At 39.8% G+C, this 20,290-nt stretch overlaps 1 protein-coding gene and 1 long non-coding RNA gene across 15 annotated transcripts in view; one reads left to right on the forward strand and one right to left on the reverse strand.

Moving 5' to 3' along the window:
* Nucleotides 1-20,290, reverse strand: part of LOC111253470 (pyrokinin-1 receptor-like) — a 34,998-nt gene that overhangs the window by 9,465 nt on the left and 5,243 nt on the right. For 3 of the 5 annotated variants that reach the window (XR_015322594.1, XM_022812907.2, XM_022812877.2), the window contains exons 1-3: nucleotides 11,303-11,433; nucleotides 8,870-9,002; nucleotides 8,159-8,344 (exon numbers count right to left, since the gene is read on the reverse strand). Coding sequence is in view for 4 of the 5 variants with exons in the window: in XM_022812907.2 (XP_022668642.1) it covers nucleotides 8,159-8,344; nucleotides 8,870-9,002; nucleotides 11,303-11,401 (418 nt within the window). In the remaining variant the exon portion in view is untranslated. Of the gene's footprint in view, nucleotides 1-8,158; nucleotides 8,345-8,869; nucleotides 9,003-11,302; nucleotides 11,436-20,290 lie in introns of those variants that run through there. The other 2 variants (XM_022812896.2, XM_022812887.2) reach the window with 2 other exon arrangements.
* Nucleotides 5,366-20,290, forward strand: part of LOC111253481 (uncharacterized) — a 33,365-nt gene continuing 18,440 nt past the window's right edge. For 2 of the 10 annotated variants that reach the window (XR_015322606.1, XR_015322607.1), the window contains exons 1-4: nucleotides 5,366-5,462; nucleotides 11,320-11,441; nucleotides 12,647-12,945; nucleotides 13,423-13,580. This is a non-coding gene — a long non-coding RNA (uncharacterized LOC111253481). The remainder of the gene's footprint in view (nucleotides 5,463-11,319; nucleotides 11,442-12,646; nucleotides 12,946-13,422; nucleotides 13,581-20,290) is intronic. The other 8 variants (XR_015322611.1, XR_015322613.1, XR_015322608.1 and 5 more) reach the window with 5 other exon arrangements.

The following is a 20,290-nucleotide window of genomic DNA, read 5'->3' on the forward strand; positions in this document are numbered from 1 at the left end:
CAAGTACGTGAAACTTTACTCCGCTGCTAATCGCTGCCAACAAAAGGATTGGCTGTGTACGTATGTTGCCACAGAGGCGCCTCTCGAACAGTGTCTGGTACACAGACACACGCCGTGTGTCTGGGGCGCAGGCCTAAGACGACTTGAAACAAAGCGAAGAGAGGGAAAGCCTAAGCAAAGAGATAGTGGTAAATCTATTTAATGTTCTTGTCTAATGCATGTTATCTGAGGCCGAGTATGGTAACGCACAAACATAACACAATTTAACCTTCCTATATACAGACCAGTTAAGATCCACCATTGGTGCCGGTATACGTACGAACGGCAAGTTGTCCGTAATCAAACCGACTAGTAGCGCCAGGGAACTATTCTAGTTTTCTGAAACGTCTTCGGTAATTTCGGTAAAATTCGGAAAAAACGTCCTACTGATAATTAACGAATTTAATGGACCGTGCGATCTACGAGGTAGTAATGATCAGTTTCGTCGTCACATAACACTCAAGCCAATCGGGCATGACTGAGCGATGAACTCGCAGTAGCATGCAAACTTCTATAGAGAAGTAAATCATAATCAGCGTACTTATTATTACATTCGGTGTTATTAATAACTTCGTAAACGAATTCCGTGGTCTAGAGTTTATTTGAAGTCGTTTATTTAGGCCTAGTTTAGGTCGACATAAGGTTATGTCAATTACTAATGCTTATAGCATTAAGTAAATAATGTTATATTTGTTGTTTGAACTATACTATTTACCGAGAAACAACAATACTGTGTACGTCGATGGCAATCAGAAAAAGCTATTCCTACATAACAGCGTCGACACTCGTAAACAAGATCTTCTACCACCAGCCCTTTCCTTGAATAGATACAGACGGCTGATGATAATATAATAATAACACTCTTATCATGCCTCCTTCACGAAATGGAATATTTGTTCTAGACATCGCTAGCGAAACAAAATAACGTTGGCAAATAGGCATATTACCGCGAAGGTACCATTGTTATTTCCAGACTCGAGCCGTTGCTCTATAAACTACTACCGTGAAAATTCCCGCCGCACGGAAACGCGAGCAAAATTCTGCTAGTGTTGCTTCGATCTTCAATTCAATTGAAGAATCTGCTACAATTTAGATACTTACGTATCGATTAGAGAGGGTATTTTATTATTTAATAACGACAAACGCTACAGCTGGGTACAGAGCTGCATTGGATAGCATTCGGAAGACATCTATTGAAAACGTCGTTGAGACACACATCTACTGTCTGGCAGGAAAGTATTTATAATGGATACTCAAAAAAAAAAACCCCAAATAGCAAAACATGCTAACGTACCTATGGGGCTAAGATTCACTCCATATGGAAACCATAAAAATTTGCCTGATTAAGTAAGTGAACTGAAATTCTTAGATACTCTCTGCCTCAATCGACGCTTAACAGAATATCCGCGAGCGAAATTAGAGTTAAATGATGTTGCGCGTATACAACAAATTGATTTTATAACGTTTATGTTTATCGGTCATGAAAAGATTTACGACGTTTCCTTTAGCAACGTATCGTTATGGGCAGATATGCAAGACCTATGTCAGATTCGGGTCATTGAAGTGTTTAAGCACGCGTCCTGGAACTATGACTATTGGCATAAATATGTGCTCCAGTCACGTTTTTTCTCTAAAAAAATGTACTATTTTCATAAATTTACGAAAATAATAATTAATAATTCGTCCTAATAAAACGCATTCCAATAGGTAATGCTACAAGAGCGGTTTTGCTGCATTAAAGTCGCTATAAACGATTTAAGTGGTGCCCCATCATTCCGACAAAAACATCTCGTCGTAAAGCAAACTATCTTTCTCGGAATATCTTAAAGGAATTATCATGGCAAATCTCACCTATGAAGGCTATATTTTTACTGTTATCTATAAGGAGCGTTGTCAACACTGATCTTTTCGAAAGTACCTTTTATTTGATGATCATCGCAGATGGGTCTTTTCCTACATACGACCATATTGAAAGCAAAAAATGGCTACAATAAGCTTCCTTTTTTCCTACTGGAAACCAAAAGCAGGTACTGGACCGACCCCTTTTTTTAAGACCATTTTTGAGCACCAAATTTCACTGAGCACCAACAACAGGACCGGTAATTGCATTTCATAGTGTTATCTTTTAAGTCAATTCCGGCTAAAATCAGGTTTCCGGTAGGACAGCGAAAACTTTAGTGCTGTGAACGACATTGTGGAACGTCTCGTATTTTCAAATAATGAAAAATCCTTGATTATTTGTAGAAACCGCCGATAGCGTCTTGGCGACGTCGAAGCAAAGGTAAGTACGCTAACAGTAGAGCAATTGCCAATTGGGGTAACTCAGGGAAGTCTAGGAAAAGCAAGAGTTGCTTTGAAAGCTAAAACTTGAAAAAATGGTGCTTTACACTTTTTTCTAATTTGGGAAAGAAACAGCCTACATAAGGAGCTTGAATTACCTTGAATATGGTGTATTATAAATAAAGGGGCCAGACATCATTGGATCCGAGGGAAAAAGTCAGACCTACTTAAGATGTTCGCTTACAACGGCTTAGTTCAGATATGTCTTCGTGGTCGAACGATATGTATTCCATAATCTAATAATAAGTTTCACTCAAAATCGGCACATATAAGACCCTATCGTGTCGCATCTGCCTTGTAGAACTAGAACTGGAGACATCATATACCTGAATTTCTGACTCTGCTTCTACTCCATTTAGATGGACAGGATCGAAGTAAAGGGAATCTGTCTAAAAAATATATCTCCTATACCTAACGGATACTAGATTAAATATTATTTATTTAATAGTATATGCTTTCTAGGACAACCTGTGTATGCTGCAAAATAAATGAGCATTAAATGCTCTTTTGGTAAGCAGCTTTTAGAGGTAGGTCACATTCTTGCGCTCAGCTTAAAGTGCTCACACTGGAAGACCTCAGAATCACCACTTACGTATGATAAGTAAATCAGGGAAACCCGCTTTATGTAAATGTTTCGTTTTGTCGGGTGTTGAGCTTAAGTCCGAGACAGAACAGGTCGATATATGCAATGTGTCATCAATTTGTCGATACTGTAGTTCTAGTGCAGTTGAAAATGATGACAATTAGGTTCCCTATAAGCTGGAGTTTCCTAATGTTGCGGCTGTTGCTGTAGCTGCAGTACTGACGAATAGCTTGAAGCGTGACGATATTGATTGGCTTCCAACAAAAGAGCGTTTATCATTGGCGGAGAGTAAAGTATATTACTACGATGACAAAAGTCTAGAGCACCGTGACTGGAGTTGACACGCGTTTGAGTAAGGCAAATTTCGTAAATGTTGTTCTCTTCGTCCAGCATTTGGGGCACGACTGGACGAATCTTTTTGCTTGTGCTTTGAGCCAATAATATTTTTAGTTTACTGAGCTGTAAGCTTTTATCGAGTTCGGGTGCCCTTCATAGGCAAAAAAAAAAGCGAGGAGGTTTTCTCCTGATCTTGCCCTTGTAATACCGGATGGGAATTATAAGGGCAAGATCATTGCCTCGATAAGCGAATTTGCGCTTGCGTAGACTGTCGCCCACGAACGTGAGAACCGTAAATGTGAACGGGCTTGAATAGCAATTTGTAGGATAGAATCACCTTCACATCGATGGCTTAGTCGAGCCTAGTTGCTGCCGCTTGTCGGTCAGATCCTCAGCCATTACCTTGTTGCACAAGGCTGGCTATATTACAGAGACAATCTGCAGCTCGGTGTCCCTGTCTTTGTGTTCTTGACGTTGCAGGGCTCAGCATGCCAGTTGCTTAATTAAACCTTTAGCAATCATGAACTAACAGAGTTATGGTGGTCTAATATGACTGGAACCTTTTCATTGTTTTGACGATGGCTAAGAATTCATGTTCGTTGAGTAACTTTCTTCGGTCTTCGTTGTTAGTGTTATTCTGTCAATCGGGACCAATGTCTCCCGTTTGCATGCGGGTATTGGTATTAACGCAATGCTGAAATCGTATGTCGAAACGCCAGCCAAGCAGGTTCACATGAAACAGAAAGCAATGACATGAGTAAAGTCTATTCGAAAAAAGTAAAGGGTTTAACTTGAGAGTCATTTTATACGAAGGATACTTTACCATCCTTTAGCAAGTAATTGAGATATGGGATCTCAAAGAGCTTTTAACTGAACTTTGCTCTACGGTGGTAAAGGTAGCCAATCTGTTAATGCTCCGGCCTTTGATACGTTACGAAAATACCTACACAGCTTTATGGCACCGAAGAAGCAATTAGTCTAGCTAGTCAACTATCTCTTATAAGGGTTAGTTGTGTTCGTGTAGATCTTTCCAGATGACGCAGATGTCGTTCAAACACACTAAATGGAAAAGTCTGCGAAGTATTAAAGTAGTAAAGCTTGTTCTGCTATTGCATAGACCGCACTACAGCGAATTCTCAAAAATACCGCTATTCTCATCTTTCGCTGTCCTTCCTTTCCAAAAAAAATGTATATACAAACTTCGGCGGCAAATAACATCTTTAATAACATGTGCTTGCCTTAATCAATTTTCTAATGCCCTAAGTTAAGTAGAACATGATTTCGTAGCTAGCGCTGTTATTTCCCAAGATGTAAATAGATCAGCTTGTCTTGGACCTGTTTTTAGTGAAATGGCTTTAAAGGGATACATATCTTGGATAATGTTCAATGTGGCCTCTTTGCACACGGTGTTTGCTATTACTATATCTAGATGTAATGGAAGTTATTCATTTGTAAGAGAAAAATTCGGCTAGCTTGTTGCCCTTCTGTTTTTAAGATCATTTATTTTTGAGACACTAAAAATTTGATTTATCTCCTCTATGATCGTTACTGAAAAGCAAAACACTCACACTATCTCTTAAGTTAATTTTACAAATAAGTCTTGCTAATTCACAGCTGGTAATCTTTGTAGAAAATGTACCCTAGTTCTTAAAGCCGTTAACCGAAATTAGATGGTAGCAGTAACCATGCATGGGGGGGCACAGGTAATTTCACGAACTAGACGCACCTTTTTTCGTGTAACACGCACCCTTTTTGTGTGTATGATGATATTAGCCGATTCAATAATAAAAGCATCAAACGTATCCCAATTACTTGCAGGAAGACCTTTGCAGAGAAATGTATAAATGGCCTTCATTTCTAAAAACATTACCAATTTTTTTCACTATTATAAAGCACTGTCCTCATTCACTGACCAAAAAAAAAACTGTTATAGTAGTTTTTCTCGAATTGCCATCGCCTGTGAGAATACAGCTATGTGGGCTATACATGTTTTGACGCCCAGTCATTAGCGTTGGCTCGTTCAGGCTTTAACGAGTCTCGAAGCTGGGTTAAAAAGCAGCGTACACACCATGAGAATGCACAAGAAATAGAGTATCTGCTGTTACTCGAACGTCATCAGCCACCGAGTTAACAACAATTGCTTTGTGGTAATCGTAAAATGAAGGTACGGTCAGCATCGAATGTGCGAACAGACGGCACACTTTCAAGTGATCGATTCAAAGAAGCCAAAACGTTTCAGCCGAATTGTATCTGCTCATTTCTGCCAACGGTTGCCCGCTTGGGTCTCTTTTTTTTTGTTAATGAAAAATAGCTAGAGAATGTCGCTTCGCCCAGTTCTATCGTAACGACCCATCACAACCTCAGCTAAAAGAACATTCAGTGATTCTGGCTTACGCTACCTATTACCACTGCGTTGGAAGCTGCTTCGTTTCCGTGCGATCAATACGCTTCCCGACCACCATCAAAACTACAGTTGTTAACAAATATCAACTTGTTGTCAACGCCCCGATGCCGATGCCTCGAGTCTACTCGAGCGAGGATGTCGCGCAAAACGGTGGCAACACCCAGTTAATCTTTGGGGCACCAGTAGCCAACACTAACAATAGCTATAATGGACGCTTTAGATCCTCCTGTATCGGTGCCATGTTTTGTGTTATGTTATAGACTTTGCAGAAGTTGAGACGGGACGTTGTGCGTATGTTGCCATTGAAACAGCCCGATGAGCGAAAATGGTAACATAAAATGAAATGTTAATATAGTGTTCGTAGTCTTCAAGACTGAAACGTTTATTGTTTCAGTGGCTACAGAACAAGAAAGAGGCTGTGAATTTAAATTGGACCCGCGGGCTCAGCGCATAAAACGTATGAATATGTATTATGTATAAGCTGACATTAAAATTGATTGAGAATTTTTCATTCTCACCTAGTAAATTATAGGCGACTCGACAATTAATAACTAACTTAGGCCGGACAAGTTAACACGTTAGGAAACGTTCAGTATCTATGAGGTACTAATCTGCGGATCTGTGTAAATAGTCCGATTCTATTGCGACATCTACCGGAAAGCAATGACAGATAGGCGTCCAAATTTTACGATGGCCCGTTTATAAATTTTCTTCGATGCGGCGCTCCAGAACTGTTTACTACAGTTCGCTTATTAGGTGCGCCGTTGTCGAAAAGCCCCAGCTTTAAACAAGCTTATTATGTGTGTATATCCGCTACGAACCGACGACAGACTTTCCCTCGGCGGTATAAGCTTTCTCATTTTTTTTTTTATGTGAGTGGGCACTGAGAGCCTCGAATTCAATTTCATGGTTCAGACATTGAACAGCGCTCTTTGAATGGAAATCAAATAACATTACAATGAACTTTGTCAACGCACATTAATGTTTATCGGCCCCTGCCAAGCAAGCGATATATAACGCGTGTGTGCGCGCGTCTGCATTTTCCTTACTTATCAATATTCTTTTTAATAAGTAAAATTAATATTTCCGATACGTTAGCTAATGACAGCGATATTATATAACCCATTGGTAGGAGCTATACATATCTCTGTTTTTCGAAATGCGCCTACGGCAAGGTGGCGCATGATGAACATTTTTTGCGGATTAAGCCGTAACTATTGTACTAATGTCTAATGACGAGTTAGAGCATGAGATGGCGGCGCGAGGTCTGTTAATCTTTTCTGTAAATTCCTTTTACACGTTCTCTGGTCGGTACCGTATAGCCGTTTCGAACTGGCCATAGTAAACTGTGATGAGTGGACAAAGATTGCTAAAAATGTTCCTTAAACACCTCTCATAAAGATGGACCCCGCCCACGAAGACGCCTTTCTCGTTCATCTGAATCTGAACTGTTAAAGAATTCGACTGTTAGATCATCACTTCGACAACAGACCCTGTACGTAAAACAAAGTATTTGTGCCTGTTTGTTTGGTCGTAGTAAGAAGGACGACTAATAAGTTCCATTAAGTTACACTATAACGACGACAATAACTATGTTTATTGCTTGTTGAATGATTGACTTAGCAGATTTCTCCGACTAAACCTTCTCCAACTAAAATGCTGTTCGATCAGAAAATGATAGAATATAGTTAAATCTCAACTGCCTTACAAGGAGGGCAGTTGTTTTGTTGTTCGTTGCCCTTATATACGAAAGGTTATATCAATTTATTTCAAATATAATCCTAACTTAAATAGCGTCAAACAGTGCATTCGGGCGGGATCTTACTCGCAATATTAGTATGAGGATAATGTGATAAAATGGATTTTTAACCGATACATTGCAATGCTATTGGATATCCTCAAATCCCTAAAATAATAACCCATAAACAACTTTATCGCAAATCATTTTCTTGTTGTCCTAGAGAGCAGCTAACGTATATGATCAGCTAGAAATAGCCTGACAAAGGACGATTACGCAAACAAAATATATGTAATGCTTTTTTATGCGTAAGAATATGATTGGTAAGCGAGATTCAGATAACGTTAATGGCTGGAAACAGTGTGACTGTGATACGTGAGCATTTGCATACGGGAAACACGACAGCTAAAATGGCCGAAATCACTGCTTGTGATTACGGTGGGCAATCGTTAAAGTTGTTTCCATAATTAATTAGTTGTAAGTTGTCGTTCAGTTCGAACCGCCACCACTGCTAGTCATAAGAACCTATACGTAAGTGTACAAGAAACGCTACCATCTGACACTATCTTGTTACTGTTACAAATACAGTTTGTCCTAGGGTTGAGTAGATGAAAGCATAAGCTTACTCTAGGTATCAGTTTTGCATACCTCTATATCTATATTGTACAAATGTACGTTTGATGAAGCAAGTTACCCTTAGTAACTGCAGAGTACCTACCGAAAACGAGCGTGAGCAGATCGGAGACGGCTAGGTTGAAGAGGTAGTAATTGGTGGCTGTGTGCATATGTGGATTCTGTACTATCACAATGCACGTCGAAAGGTTTCCTACCAGGCCGCTGACAAAGATCAGCGAATAGATGACGGTCATCGGAAGAAGTTTACTCCACGCCACTTGACGAGGGCCTGATAGATTTAAAGAGATACGCAGACGAACGTTCACACAAGTATGTAGTTGTTTTTCGCAAGGACTGAAATTTCTCGCTGCCGATATTCCCAAAATCATCAGTGTGTGGCATAATGAGAGCGCACCTTCGGTGTATTACAAGTCAAAGAAATCGTTACTTCACTCAAACAATGATCGGTATGGATATGTTGGAATAGGACGTTCTAAGTGATATAATTTCAATCAAAATGTAAGAAAAGCCTAAGCGACTTAAGTTCAAGGAGCAGAACTGCTAGACATACATGAACTTAATCTGAAATAATAGTCAGTCCTTTTTTAATCTGGTGTATTGAATATTTTTCTTACTCCTTGATAAATTCAGCTAAGGCAAATAGAGATCTTCCCAAAGGGAGCGTTTGCATCGTAACTACAAACGACGTCGTGTTTGTCTGTTGCAAAAACTACAAATGAACCAAGTCAACAACAGCTGTGCCTGTTATTCAGCATCCTTGTAACAGGTGATCTTACTAAAAAATCGTGTTTACCGAGAGTCATGGCTAGATACTGGTCCACTTGTTGGCTATTGCACGGGTCTGAAAATGTGAAGTTAGGACGAAGCTGCCAAGACGGATCAACGCCACTTGTGTTAACGCCCGTCATAATGATATCGCCGTTGTCCTGAAATTCCATAACAACATGATCCCAATTGTCAGTGTTATATATATATATATATATATATAGCTGTTTCCCATATAAAACTTACTCATCCTCATAGCTTTCAACTTCGGGTAAAAAAGAAAACACAACTAAACACAACAAAGGGCCAGAGAACTGGTCATTCGCCGATATCGCAAAAGTTTTCTTTAATATCAGCCTATATCGACAGTGTACAATTTTAGGTTACATTGCCTATGCGAGATAGACGCACACCGTCGTGAATGAAAATTGGTAATCATTTGAATTCTTAATATAGGAGTCAAGCTTCGTTTTAAGATGGGTGCTTTCTGAACTTAGAACAGCAGGCAGGAGCACACCAAGTAGTGAGCTCCTTCATCTACACCAGTCAAGTCGATCATCAGAAAAACAAATCCTTGATTTTAATTTAGCTCACATAGTACTGCCATTAGCGCTTGGATATCATTAACGTACTGAGCCGGAGCTCAGGCCCTTTAACCAAGTACGAAGCAAGAACACTGCCGACTACTTGAAAATGAATCGCAAAAAGATTACGTTCAACCGCTCTCTACAGGTATTATTACACGGCTGAAGCGCGCCGCGGTACTAGCCGAGATGCGGTGTCTCTGGTTTTACCTTTGTGTGTCGTAAAGGTGTACGGTTCCAAGCTACTTTGCCAATAGACGTTTTAGCCATTTTGTAATTTTCGGTAGGTAGTGCAGAGGTTTTCCCCTTGGGATAGAAATTATTCGCACAGGCAGCAAGAAAGAGCAGTTGTTCTTTGATAAAAATCGTAATAGCCATTGCAAGGCTCAGTCCCGCCTTTTAGGATATCATTGTACGACGAAGGATCCTAGGTTGAAACAAACGCATAGTTTTCGGAGAAGCGATATAACAAAACGACACGCTGCCATCGACGCGTACCTATAAATGCTTTGTCGCGCTGAAATCTGCATAGTTTGTAGTCACTTTACGAGGAAATATATAACCTTTATTATGTTCTCTATATAAACCTACAGCACGCTACGGTTTTGGTTAGGAACTAGCATAGCGTTCAAAAACGATAATTCTTATTGCTAGGATTTTCATCTAGCACAATCTAAGGCCTCGTATACGCAGTGGGATGCGGAATAATGCTAAATTATTTATTATGGCTGAGTGGCGGATCTAGAGTTTTTTGTTCTTGAGTGATTAAGTTTTTACTTCTATCTAAAACTTCGTTGCCAAACTTTATTGAGCCTTACACGTGGCTTCTATTAATAGGACAATTTCGTAATAACAAAGATAGATCGTACTATTTTGACTGTAATAGAAAAGGCCGTTAGCTCACGGTGCGTTTATTTAGAACTGCAGTAGATGACTCCAGTCTATCGAAAATGCATGGTGTCAATGTTGTACCACAGATGGTAGCCTGGGGTGATTTTTTTTATTATGGAAAAGCAGGTATAGGCCCATTTGTTTTGAACCCTCTCAGAATGCAATTCAGAAAAGTTTTAGTAAGTGCTGTCTGCTTTTGGGTTCCGAAACAACCATTTCTGTGAAAAAAAATACCTCAGGCTGACACACCGAGAATAGAAAGTACTTCCCGAAAATAATTAATTTCGGTTTTTCCTCAATCCAATGACATGGTCACACATTCTAAATCAACTGGGAAACAAATGGCTTGTTCTTTTTAAATATTTCCTACTAAGTCGTATTTTGCGAGCGTTGAGAGGCTTAAACTCTGAATTTGGGTAAATTGAAATACAAAAAACATCCGATAATGTTATCATTGGCGTAAAAGCTCGAGCGAGAGATATCGATGTGTCCTGACAAAATGGAGTTTGTTTTACTTAAGCTTTTACCTTGTAGAGTTAGAACGCCGTCGAAAAGAGCTGGGTTCTCCTGTTTCATCGTGTAATCTCGCAAGTTGGACCAACGAATAGATGACAGTTTTGCCTCAAGTCATGTTCTGTTACTGCTTCGGCAAGCCGGCACTTTTAAAACAATGACTACATTTTTCAATATCAACTAAACTCAGCCTAATGACGATGGACAATATTCGATTAAGGTAGAGAAGAACTATAGAGCGTGCTAGTCTCACTATTTAACAGTCACATGAGTTTAGAATAGGGGCACAGACGGCAATGCGTCGTACCCCACCGACGAGATTGTTCTCGGCACGAACGGTGACATCATTGCCAGGATCCGCCATGGGCAAGAGCGGAACGACGATTAGGTGAAGACATACGTACTATGAAGAAAACTATCTACAGTACTAATTGAAACTGCCTTGCAGAATTCAGGTATAATAGTAAAGTTACCATTTGAGCCATTGCAGTTCTACACATCTGTGGACACCTACTATGACGGATCAACTGGCTGACGCTGTGGACTCTCGTAGTTTCGTTGTAGGTTTTCATGTCAACCTAAGTAATGTTGAACGCCATTGGTCATCTGAAGGTAAGCAAAAAGCATCGAATAGTAGAATACTTTTTTTCAACTTCGAGTCCTTATAACTGGGTGCTTTGCTTCATTTTCAACATGTTTTAGCAATGAACTCACTGACAATGTACGAAGCGCAACTGGTTGATCTAGACTGATCTATTGTCCAATATGAATTAGGTAGTACTTGCTTCAAATATGCTTTTTTATACATAAAAACAAATAGTTTACAACGTTTCTTCTTTCAGAGTAGCATGCTCCCTCAGTTATGCGTTAACTAACGCTGTACATATTGAACGGGTGTTTGTATAATTTACATCGGACCAGAATTTATAATGGATCATTAATGCATGCGTTTTTCCCTGTTTTTTTTTTTCAAGTAGCTCCATTTCGTTGTGAAAGTTTACCTTTGCACAAACAGAATTTTAGACTTAGATGAAAATCTATCTGGACGAGAAAAATTATCACATTGGATTAATTTATTCCTACGCACACTAAATATAGACATCCGTGTTTTGCACGTATCGTGGGTTGCAATTCAAGGAATAATACCCTTGACATTATTTTATTATGATGTTATACATATATATATATATATATATATATAGAAATGTTGCACTACAATAGGATAGAAGATGAATGAGACAGCAAAAGACAAATACAAAAAAAAAAGAGCAGAACAAAGCGTCCACTTTTAGTTTGCAAACAAACTGGTTTTACCCTTTAACTGGAGCAGCATTTATGTATATTTTACGAGGATGAACGTATCTTATTAGACTTGTTGCAGTACAACAGTGAAAAAAATGATATTTTTTACTATTGTTATGCGAACACAAAGATACTCTCTGAGAAGCGGGGTGGTTTTCACAGCTTTTCTGGACATTAGTTCTCGTGTTAACTTTAACCCGCCATATGTTAATAATTATTTTGCTACAGACTCCGAAAGTGACCTTTCTAGATACTTCAGTTGCCCTTTATACTTTTTTCGTTACAGAAAACAAAAAAAAAATAAGACGAATATGATTTTTTTGCCCAGGAAATAAAACTAAATTAGAATCAGAATTTTTCTGTTTAGTTATAGCGCTCGACTAGTACCAGGCTTACGGTTAGATGTCATATTATTGTTGCTAGTAATCGAAGGATTTCTTCCAAGAAGTGATTTGACTGTTGACGTTATCTCTCAGTTACCTAAAGGAACTGATGTACCTGTCTGCATATATTAGACGTATTTAGAAGCAGCAGTTAATTAAATCGTCAGTCTTACTCGTAGAAGAGGAAACTATTGCGGTACATCCGTCACGACCTACAGAAAAAAAATAGCGGCAAACTGCTAGGGCAACGGTACAGACGCCTGCCATCGTAACATCTCTATGAAACCTGCCTTCTATGTTCGGGAAGCATTGGCTTATTATGGAAACTTTGTAGGACCCGCCTTTTCCAATAGTCGGCAGGACGAGCTTGGGATAATTAATTATCCCATATGTCACAACCTACGTCTATCATCCAAGGATTACTTCGAAAGGTAAAAGCTGGTCGTAGAATGGTGCCTCTGCTTTTTTTTTGTTGCACCAATCGAATTTTCGCTTTCTGCACCACGTGTATAAACATTTAAAATTGTTTTATGTTTCCACCGTTTATCTTCGCAAAAGTGAAGCAAAGACAAGCAACTAGGGTGAATTCATAAGCATAGCCTTTTGCATTGAGCATTAGAAACTCGAAGGGGGCAATGAGGGCTACCCACTAACGACGATTAGATGAACTGTGAATAATTTTCGGCTCGTTGACGCAATCCCGAATTACTAGCTGGCACAGAGTCGAGGCTATTCGTTTTAACCTTTTCCAATACGGTACAAAACGGATACTTTCAGTCAAATAGCATTTTACGAGCAGTACCTGTACAGGATAGAAAAAATAGTAGCGTCTTAGTCAAGATGAAATTAATTCGTTTCTAAAGACTATTGTTTCTCTTCTAAAAATATACGTTATGGAACCTGGAAAGGCATACGCGAGATAAGGGCCTACAGCGTCTCTTGCGCCTGCTGAGATGCTTCCTTCTACTGAGTGTTCACTAAATTAGTTTCCAATTAGAGGAACGGTCCTATTCAAAGCTCACTACGTTGGAACTCCTTGAATACAGCATACTTAGACCCCCACAAGGTTAGTTTTATTGTTTTTGAATCGTAGACACCTACCTAGGCTACATTCATAGAAATGAGCGTTGTTCAAAGATTGAATTTCAACGAAATATATTGGAAGCTAACAAGAATTACTGTTTATTCAAGAACAGTGAGAGTGAACAGCTGATACTGTAACCTGAATAAATCTGAATAAACCTGAGTAAATATCTGTTCGCCACAACCACATTCATACAAAACTCAGCCATTTTGCCCTAGAGTACGTGTAAGGTTACTAACCAAATTACTTTTCCTCAACGCATTTACTCCCGCTTACCGGCAATGTGAGTGCATCGTTTCTAAGATTTACGCTGTTCTTCTAAATGCCATTGCAAATTTGGCTCAAAAATTGCGGCTAGCTTGCCAGCCCATCATGTCGTCGTGTTGACAGCCGCTTTTCGCAAAGCATTCATACACCTTCTTGTCAACGAAATCAGCTCCAGAGGCAAGAGACGCTTGAGCTCCAAAGCTGTAACAATATTCAACACTGGTGGCACCGTTCAGCCGAAGCTTCAACGTAAATATGCTTAGACAGTTCCGAACACATATCCCGTTGGAACTACATACCGCTGTATGCGTATAACGAGCGCGAGAACAAGTTCCGGCATTTAATATTAATGTTGTTGTTCCTGTAGATACCGTGACGCCATCTATCGCGAACATTTCTCTCTACCTTTACTACAAATTTGTGTACGAGAAAAGAAACAATGTCGGCATTTTCTGGTCGATCGATGTTGAGTCATTAACGTGGAGCTTGTAATAGGAAAGAAATCAAAGGACAAGGGCTGCGTGTAGAAGAAAAATGTTTTGACCGTGTCCGAAAATTTGGGAATTTTTCTGCTCATACCAGACACGGCTTCCACTAGGAGGGGATCTGTCGTTAGCTAGGTCGTACAGATAAGCAACAGCAGTTAGTCGCTTTCGGTCTTTTTGCACCTTTGGGAACTTAGGACGCTTTGAAAACCCGACCTAGATCCGCCCCAAAATTCAAATCCACTGGACTTTTATGTCCAGCTTGTCTGAGCAAGATTCCAACGAACTTGCAGGTACCCCTATTGCTTCACTAATGAAGGGTCATGCGTAATTTAGAGTCGGAGTCTTCGAAAGTAATCCGCGAGCGGTTTAAACCCCAAGTTAGAGACAAGATTGAAAATAATGCTAGCTACGTCGAATAGATACGTGCGTGAGGGTGTCCCCGTTGGCAGATGTAAAATACTTTATTCAAGTACCCCTTGTCATCTAGATACGCTTCACAAAAGGGGCACATCAACCTTGTCCCAAAATTTGTTTATAGATCAAAGCATATTTAGCATTTTCTCATTGGAGCGTATTTAGAGTGTCGTCATGCGTTTATTTACTACCTGCATAGCGACACTGTATTTGTCTTACGCGTTTTAAGTCAATTCTTAGCAACTTCACACGTATGTTTCTTCGCTAGTAACCCGTTAATAGTTAGACTGTACTCTAACTTTATGCAGCGGAACGCCAAAAACCAACGTAACGGTAGTGGGTAAATCATTAAGCATGGAATTGCTATCAAATTAGCATGTAATGAGGTGCAAGCGCGGTTCAGCTGTGAGAGAACTGTAGAAAAGATCGTTTCGATTAGAAAATCTGTAGCCTGTAAAATGTATGAGCTGACAAATGAACATATTGCAGATGCTAGATTTCAATATCCATTTATTGATTTTCTGAAGTTGATTTTCTGCAATTTTTCAAATTCAACGTACTTAAAAACGATACAGACTTTTACCAAACCGAGCCGACATAAAATCATCGAAAGAGTAAAACACCACTATCGGTATTTCAACAAACGATAGTTACGCTAACGCAAGCGTAATAACAACACAAAAATATCGACCATACACAATAAACGCGTCACAGAAACGGTCCTTAACAGAACTCAGTCTAGTAAAGATCGAACCATATGTGAGGTAATACATAAGCGTACACAATATGCATTGTGTCGCAGTTCAACTCATTAAAACAGGACGTTTCGGCCTTGTTAGGGTAGAAATTGTGCGTATCGACTTACTTACTTACTGATATCGCATATGTTCATACTTGATGACTGTTTCAATAGATATGTGCGCTTCATATAGACGTTGCGTATATAATGAGCAGCTTGTAACTTGTGGCTATCTCATAAAATCGTTTGCTTTTCGTCTATGTTATCCTCCTGATCCGGTACGTCTTCAAATTGTCGCTATTGCACCGTAACCGATGATTTTTTTTTGGATAGCATACGTCAATAGTAGTGTAATTATTGTCCTCAACAGTACGCAATGATACCTGTGATTTTAACAGCTGCTCTAGTTGCAGTAAACGGTATTTGACAAGCGGACTATTACCTTGTCTGGCTTCAATTTGAAGAGATGACGACGACGACGATGATGACGATGATGATAATAATAATAGTGCTAGTTATTTTTGCATCTAGTCCTAGTGCGAGCCGCAAGTCCTCCTTCCGCCAGCCGGCTTCTTTAGTGCTGCTGTTGATCCCGTTTTACTGAGGCCGTTCAATGATATTCCTATATGGCCGGTAGGCGTCTACCCAGGCTCTCACCCCTTCTCTCAATATATATACACAAATGTACATCTCTCTTACTGCTAGCAATGCTCATTGCATAGCAAAGGCAGCTCTGTCGCGCCGGTAGCAGTGTTCAGCTGGACATACCGAAGACACGACTTAAGTCACGATTCGTCTGAGGTTTGCGGGCATCAGTGCAGTCGAATAGGCCGACCGAATATGACGCATGCAAAACTTGCTACCGACAAATGATTGAGACACACAATTGACATAGTTTGCCTAAATTGAGGTCATTGACAAGGCGCTTCGATCACACGAATTATTGATCTACTTGCTGTAGAACCGTATAGAAATGCGTTACGCTGCTACATTTAACAAAGCAAAGATTTACTAAAGACAGAATAGGGCCTGAAGTTTCCTGTGCAATACAACACTTTTTCCAAAGGCTACAAAGTACGAGACCAGGCTTGACATGTATTGACGGTGAAAACATTGCCTGGCTTGGATAAAGCAGAAAAATTGAAATGAATAATGACTATACTGTTATGCATAGCCGTCACTTTAAATAACGTAAAGAAACTTTATTCTCTTACCTATAAGACGGACCTATGCAAATAGTACTGATAGGGAAAACAAAGAGCATATTACCTACTAGGTTTTTGGCCCATAACTATATTGCAAAAAGCGAGCGCCAAACAACACCGCGAAAATTTCTGGATTTATCTTGGAGAGAAAGAATGATGCTAAAAAGAGATGAGGGCACCCTTACATGTGCTGATTAACTCGAACAATATATCAAGCACAAGGATTCAATCTTCATTTAACACACACTTAACTTGTGTGTGCTGTATTTAGACGAAGTTATTACTTTGCGTACATTCGTAACAAAGTAGACGTCACAGGAAAAGTTCTGGGTGCCATCATGTATAATTGTCACTCTAGTAACATGAAGTACTCATAAACCGCTTCAAATAACAAGGATAATATAATCGTACCGCGTTTATTATTATATAGTTGGGAATCATATATATCTATCTATCAGAATAAGCCATTATTATGAATGCAGGCTACTAGGCAAAGCGGAACTGATCATCGAGTGCTGGAGCACTTTACCAACCCGTTAGTGCCGTGCCTCAGTAGATGGGATCGTTCCCTTATAACCCCAGCCATAGCGTTGTAGACCGTAAAGGCGCTTACGTCTACTGGGAAAATGAGCAGCGCATCTATTGCTTGCACTTCTAGCTATCACTCTTATTGATTATATAATTATATGGAAAATCATTTTGGAAATGAACGGTCCGGCGTGAATATAGCTCCAGGCTGCGTGAAATACATCGAAGCTAGACTGTCTTAAGGTTTCTGGTTTTTTATTTTTTAACCAAACTGATCTGAACTACATTTCAGGCTAAACAAGTTACTAGTAATCGACGCAACTTTTTTTGAGGTGCAAACCTCACTGCAGGTCTCTGTTTCATGGTTACCTCAGCAAAGGAATACGTTCTTCCACCTTCCTCCCCTGTATTTCATTACGTTGACATGAAGCAGCACCCTGAAAATTGAAACAGTATCGCCAGAAAGGTTTTTGCCACGCTATACGTTTGTCAATGGTACACCAGTGCAGTGCGTGCCCAGCATGTGCAAAAATTTACAGAATCGATGGAAAATTTTTGTCGGGCTTCTGTTGTCCTGAAACCCTTTTCCGTCGACACCAGGACGGCGGAGATGGCTGATCAATGGCGAAAGCGTCCACTACATGAAGCGTGCGATGCGATGTTATATTATCGAGTTCGATCAATTTGGTGAAGGTTCATCCCATCTTGTTATATATGTTAGTGCATAACTTATGAATCGTCCATGTCGCAGGACTACTTAGTTCCACACAAATGGATTTACTATCGCGGAAACTTTTAGCCTAGAACTTCACCAAGGATTCAACATCTTATTTAATCTAGTATGGCGTATCTGAGACCGCACAGTATGTGCAACGTGACCCGCAATCACTCGACCGTAGCGCCGATCTTTCCGATTCGAAACTTTCTCTGTACGCTGTACGTAAACAGGTAGTACTTGAGTAGTACTTACTTTGCTGCGAGCGCAAAATAGGCAGAATCCGCTAGTTTTTTGATGATTTCCAGTCTATGAAATGCCGGCACTCACAGATGTCGTCTAAACTGAGCCCAAGCAAGTGCCCACACGTCCATGTCACATTTTCAGTAGCAGACGACACTTTTCAATTTCGTTATTTTTTGCGCCTATCTCGTCCCCAACCGTACTTCGTTTTTGTGAACGGACGGAATCGTACGGTAGGTCGTTGAATGTTCTAGTAATGAAACTCCCTATAACTGGGCGATAGGGAAGCGTATTTTTTGTGCATTTTATTGAATGGCATATCAACACGTATACGTATATATAAGGATTTATGTGTAGAGTAAATGGAGAAAGAGCAGCAAAAGCTCGTCATGATCTTGACAGACTTCGTTTCGTGCTGACAGCTTACTAGCCGTATGGTCAACTGGATGTTAAACCCAGAACATAGAGGCTCTAACACTAAGATTTCACTATACGTTACGCAGTAGCTTCATTGCTGTATGTGACTGTTGCAGAAGTACGCGAGCTCTCAGTATGCTAAAAGGCAATTTGGTTATATTACGAAAAAAAGTAAATGCACAGTAGCTATTTATGGCATAGTTAACATGAACCGGCCGTGAAATAACATGGGACTTTTCGTTTTGTTTTTATTTGGTGAAATTGCATGTTGTCGGCTCGTTTGATAATCGGCGAGTGGCATACGCTCCTTGTAGACCCGTTCATTGAGGATGACAAAGTAAATCTCGTTTGGTGACTGATAGCCACGTTGATAAGATAGTCGTCTATACGAAACATTGGTGACGCGTTTCATTAAAGTATGTGTCAGACGTACCATAAGGACGAAAACCGTGACAGCTTGTTTGCTAAGACGACATACAGTTTAGTTCTCTCCCTTTGTTTTTAAGTTGCTCATCTCTTATCGTAAAAAAATCGTTCAGATTTTTCAAGTTCTAAGTGATAATTAAATTTAATGTTCGCTGTTAGCACAACAGCTGCTATTAAGAACAGCCTTGCTGTAAATTGTGTGTTAGTCTAATGTGCTGATAGTCAATATTTTGAATATAGTTATAATATCCTGTACACAGTCCGTTAAGAGTACTTTCACATGATATATTACTGATCTCTACAAAAAATCTTCTTCGAGTGTCTTGCGCCCGTGTTTTTCCGTTACTACGTGCGTAAAAGGGACTTACATCAGGACGCCTCTGCGTATATTTATTGTCCTATACTAATTATTAGTCAGTGTTTCTTGCGAGGATCAGTCTTTGAGCCTAAAATGGCTCAGTACGACGCCAGTCCTAAGAATCCTTTCGGTCAGCGCAGTTACACCCTTGCGTTCCCCTAACTAACGGATCCAATATCAGTTCTGATTTTTTTCAAGAAATTTTTCAAAAAGGTTCCGCAGCCAGTATCTGTCTACGATAGCCATGGAAGTATTCCTAGCCTCCTGTTGATATGTTGGCACGGTGGCAAACATCATAGATTTAGAGGGTTCTCATTCAGGAAGTGTAAAAGCTTCGTGAATGTGCCGGAATTAAACGAAATGCTATTCCGACAACAAGAACGTTAACGACATTTGGAAACTACGAAACGGAGCGTGATGATCACGGCTATTTACTTCATCCCTTTCTTCTATTGAACCCACTAGAGAGGAAGGGAGTCTGTAACGAAAAAAAAAACTTCTCTGCTTGTTTTTTTGGAAGAAGCCAAATCAACTTTCTAATCCGTTATGCAACAAATTCGCATGCGTTCGTGATCTACAGCGAAAGTGACCGCTCCCTCAGAGCCGCCATTAACATTACGTGAAATAGTCTCTCTCTCTCTCTTAAATCATTTCTCTAATGGTTAATTATACATATTACTAAAAATGGAAAAATAATCGCGCGCTCGCTCGCGAATACTGAATGTTTAGGCACTGCCTGTACAAAGAAGCTTTGAAGCTGTTTGTGTTCATAATTATTAACCCTGCAATGTTTATCAAGGTTGTCATGTGAAGATGGCTTACTCCAGTGTAATCATCGAATTGACTCAGATGGGTTGGTTAATTGCCAAGCAAACTATAAAATCACATTTTC

Source organism: Varroa destructor, unplaced genomic scaffold (genome assembly GCF_002443255.2).
Source record: "Varroa destructor unplaced genomic scaffold, Vdes_3.0 BEIS01000001.1, whole genome shotgun sequence".
Classification (NCBI taxonomy): domain Eukaryota; kingdom Metazoa; phylum Arthropoda; class Arachnida; order Mesostigmata; family Varroidae; genus Varroa; species Varroa destructor.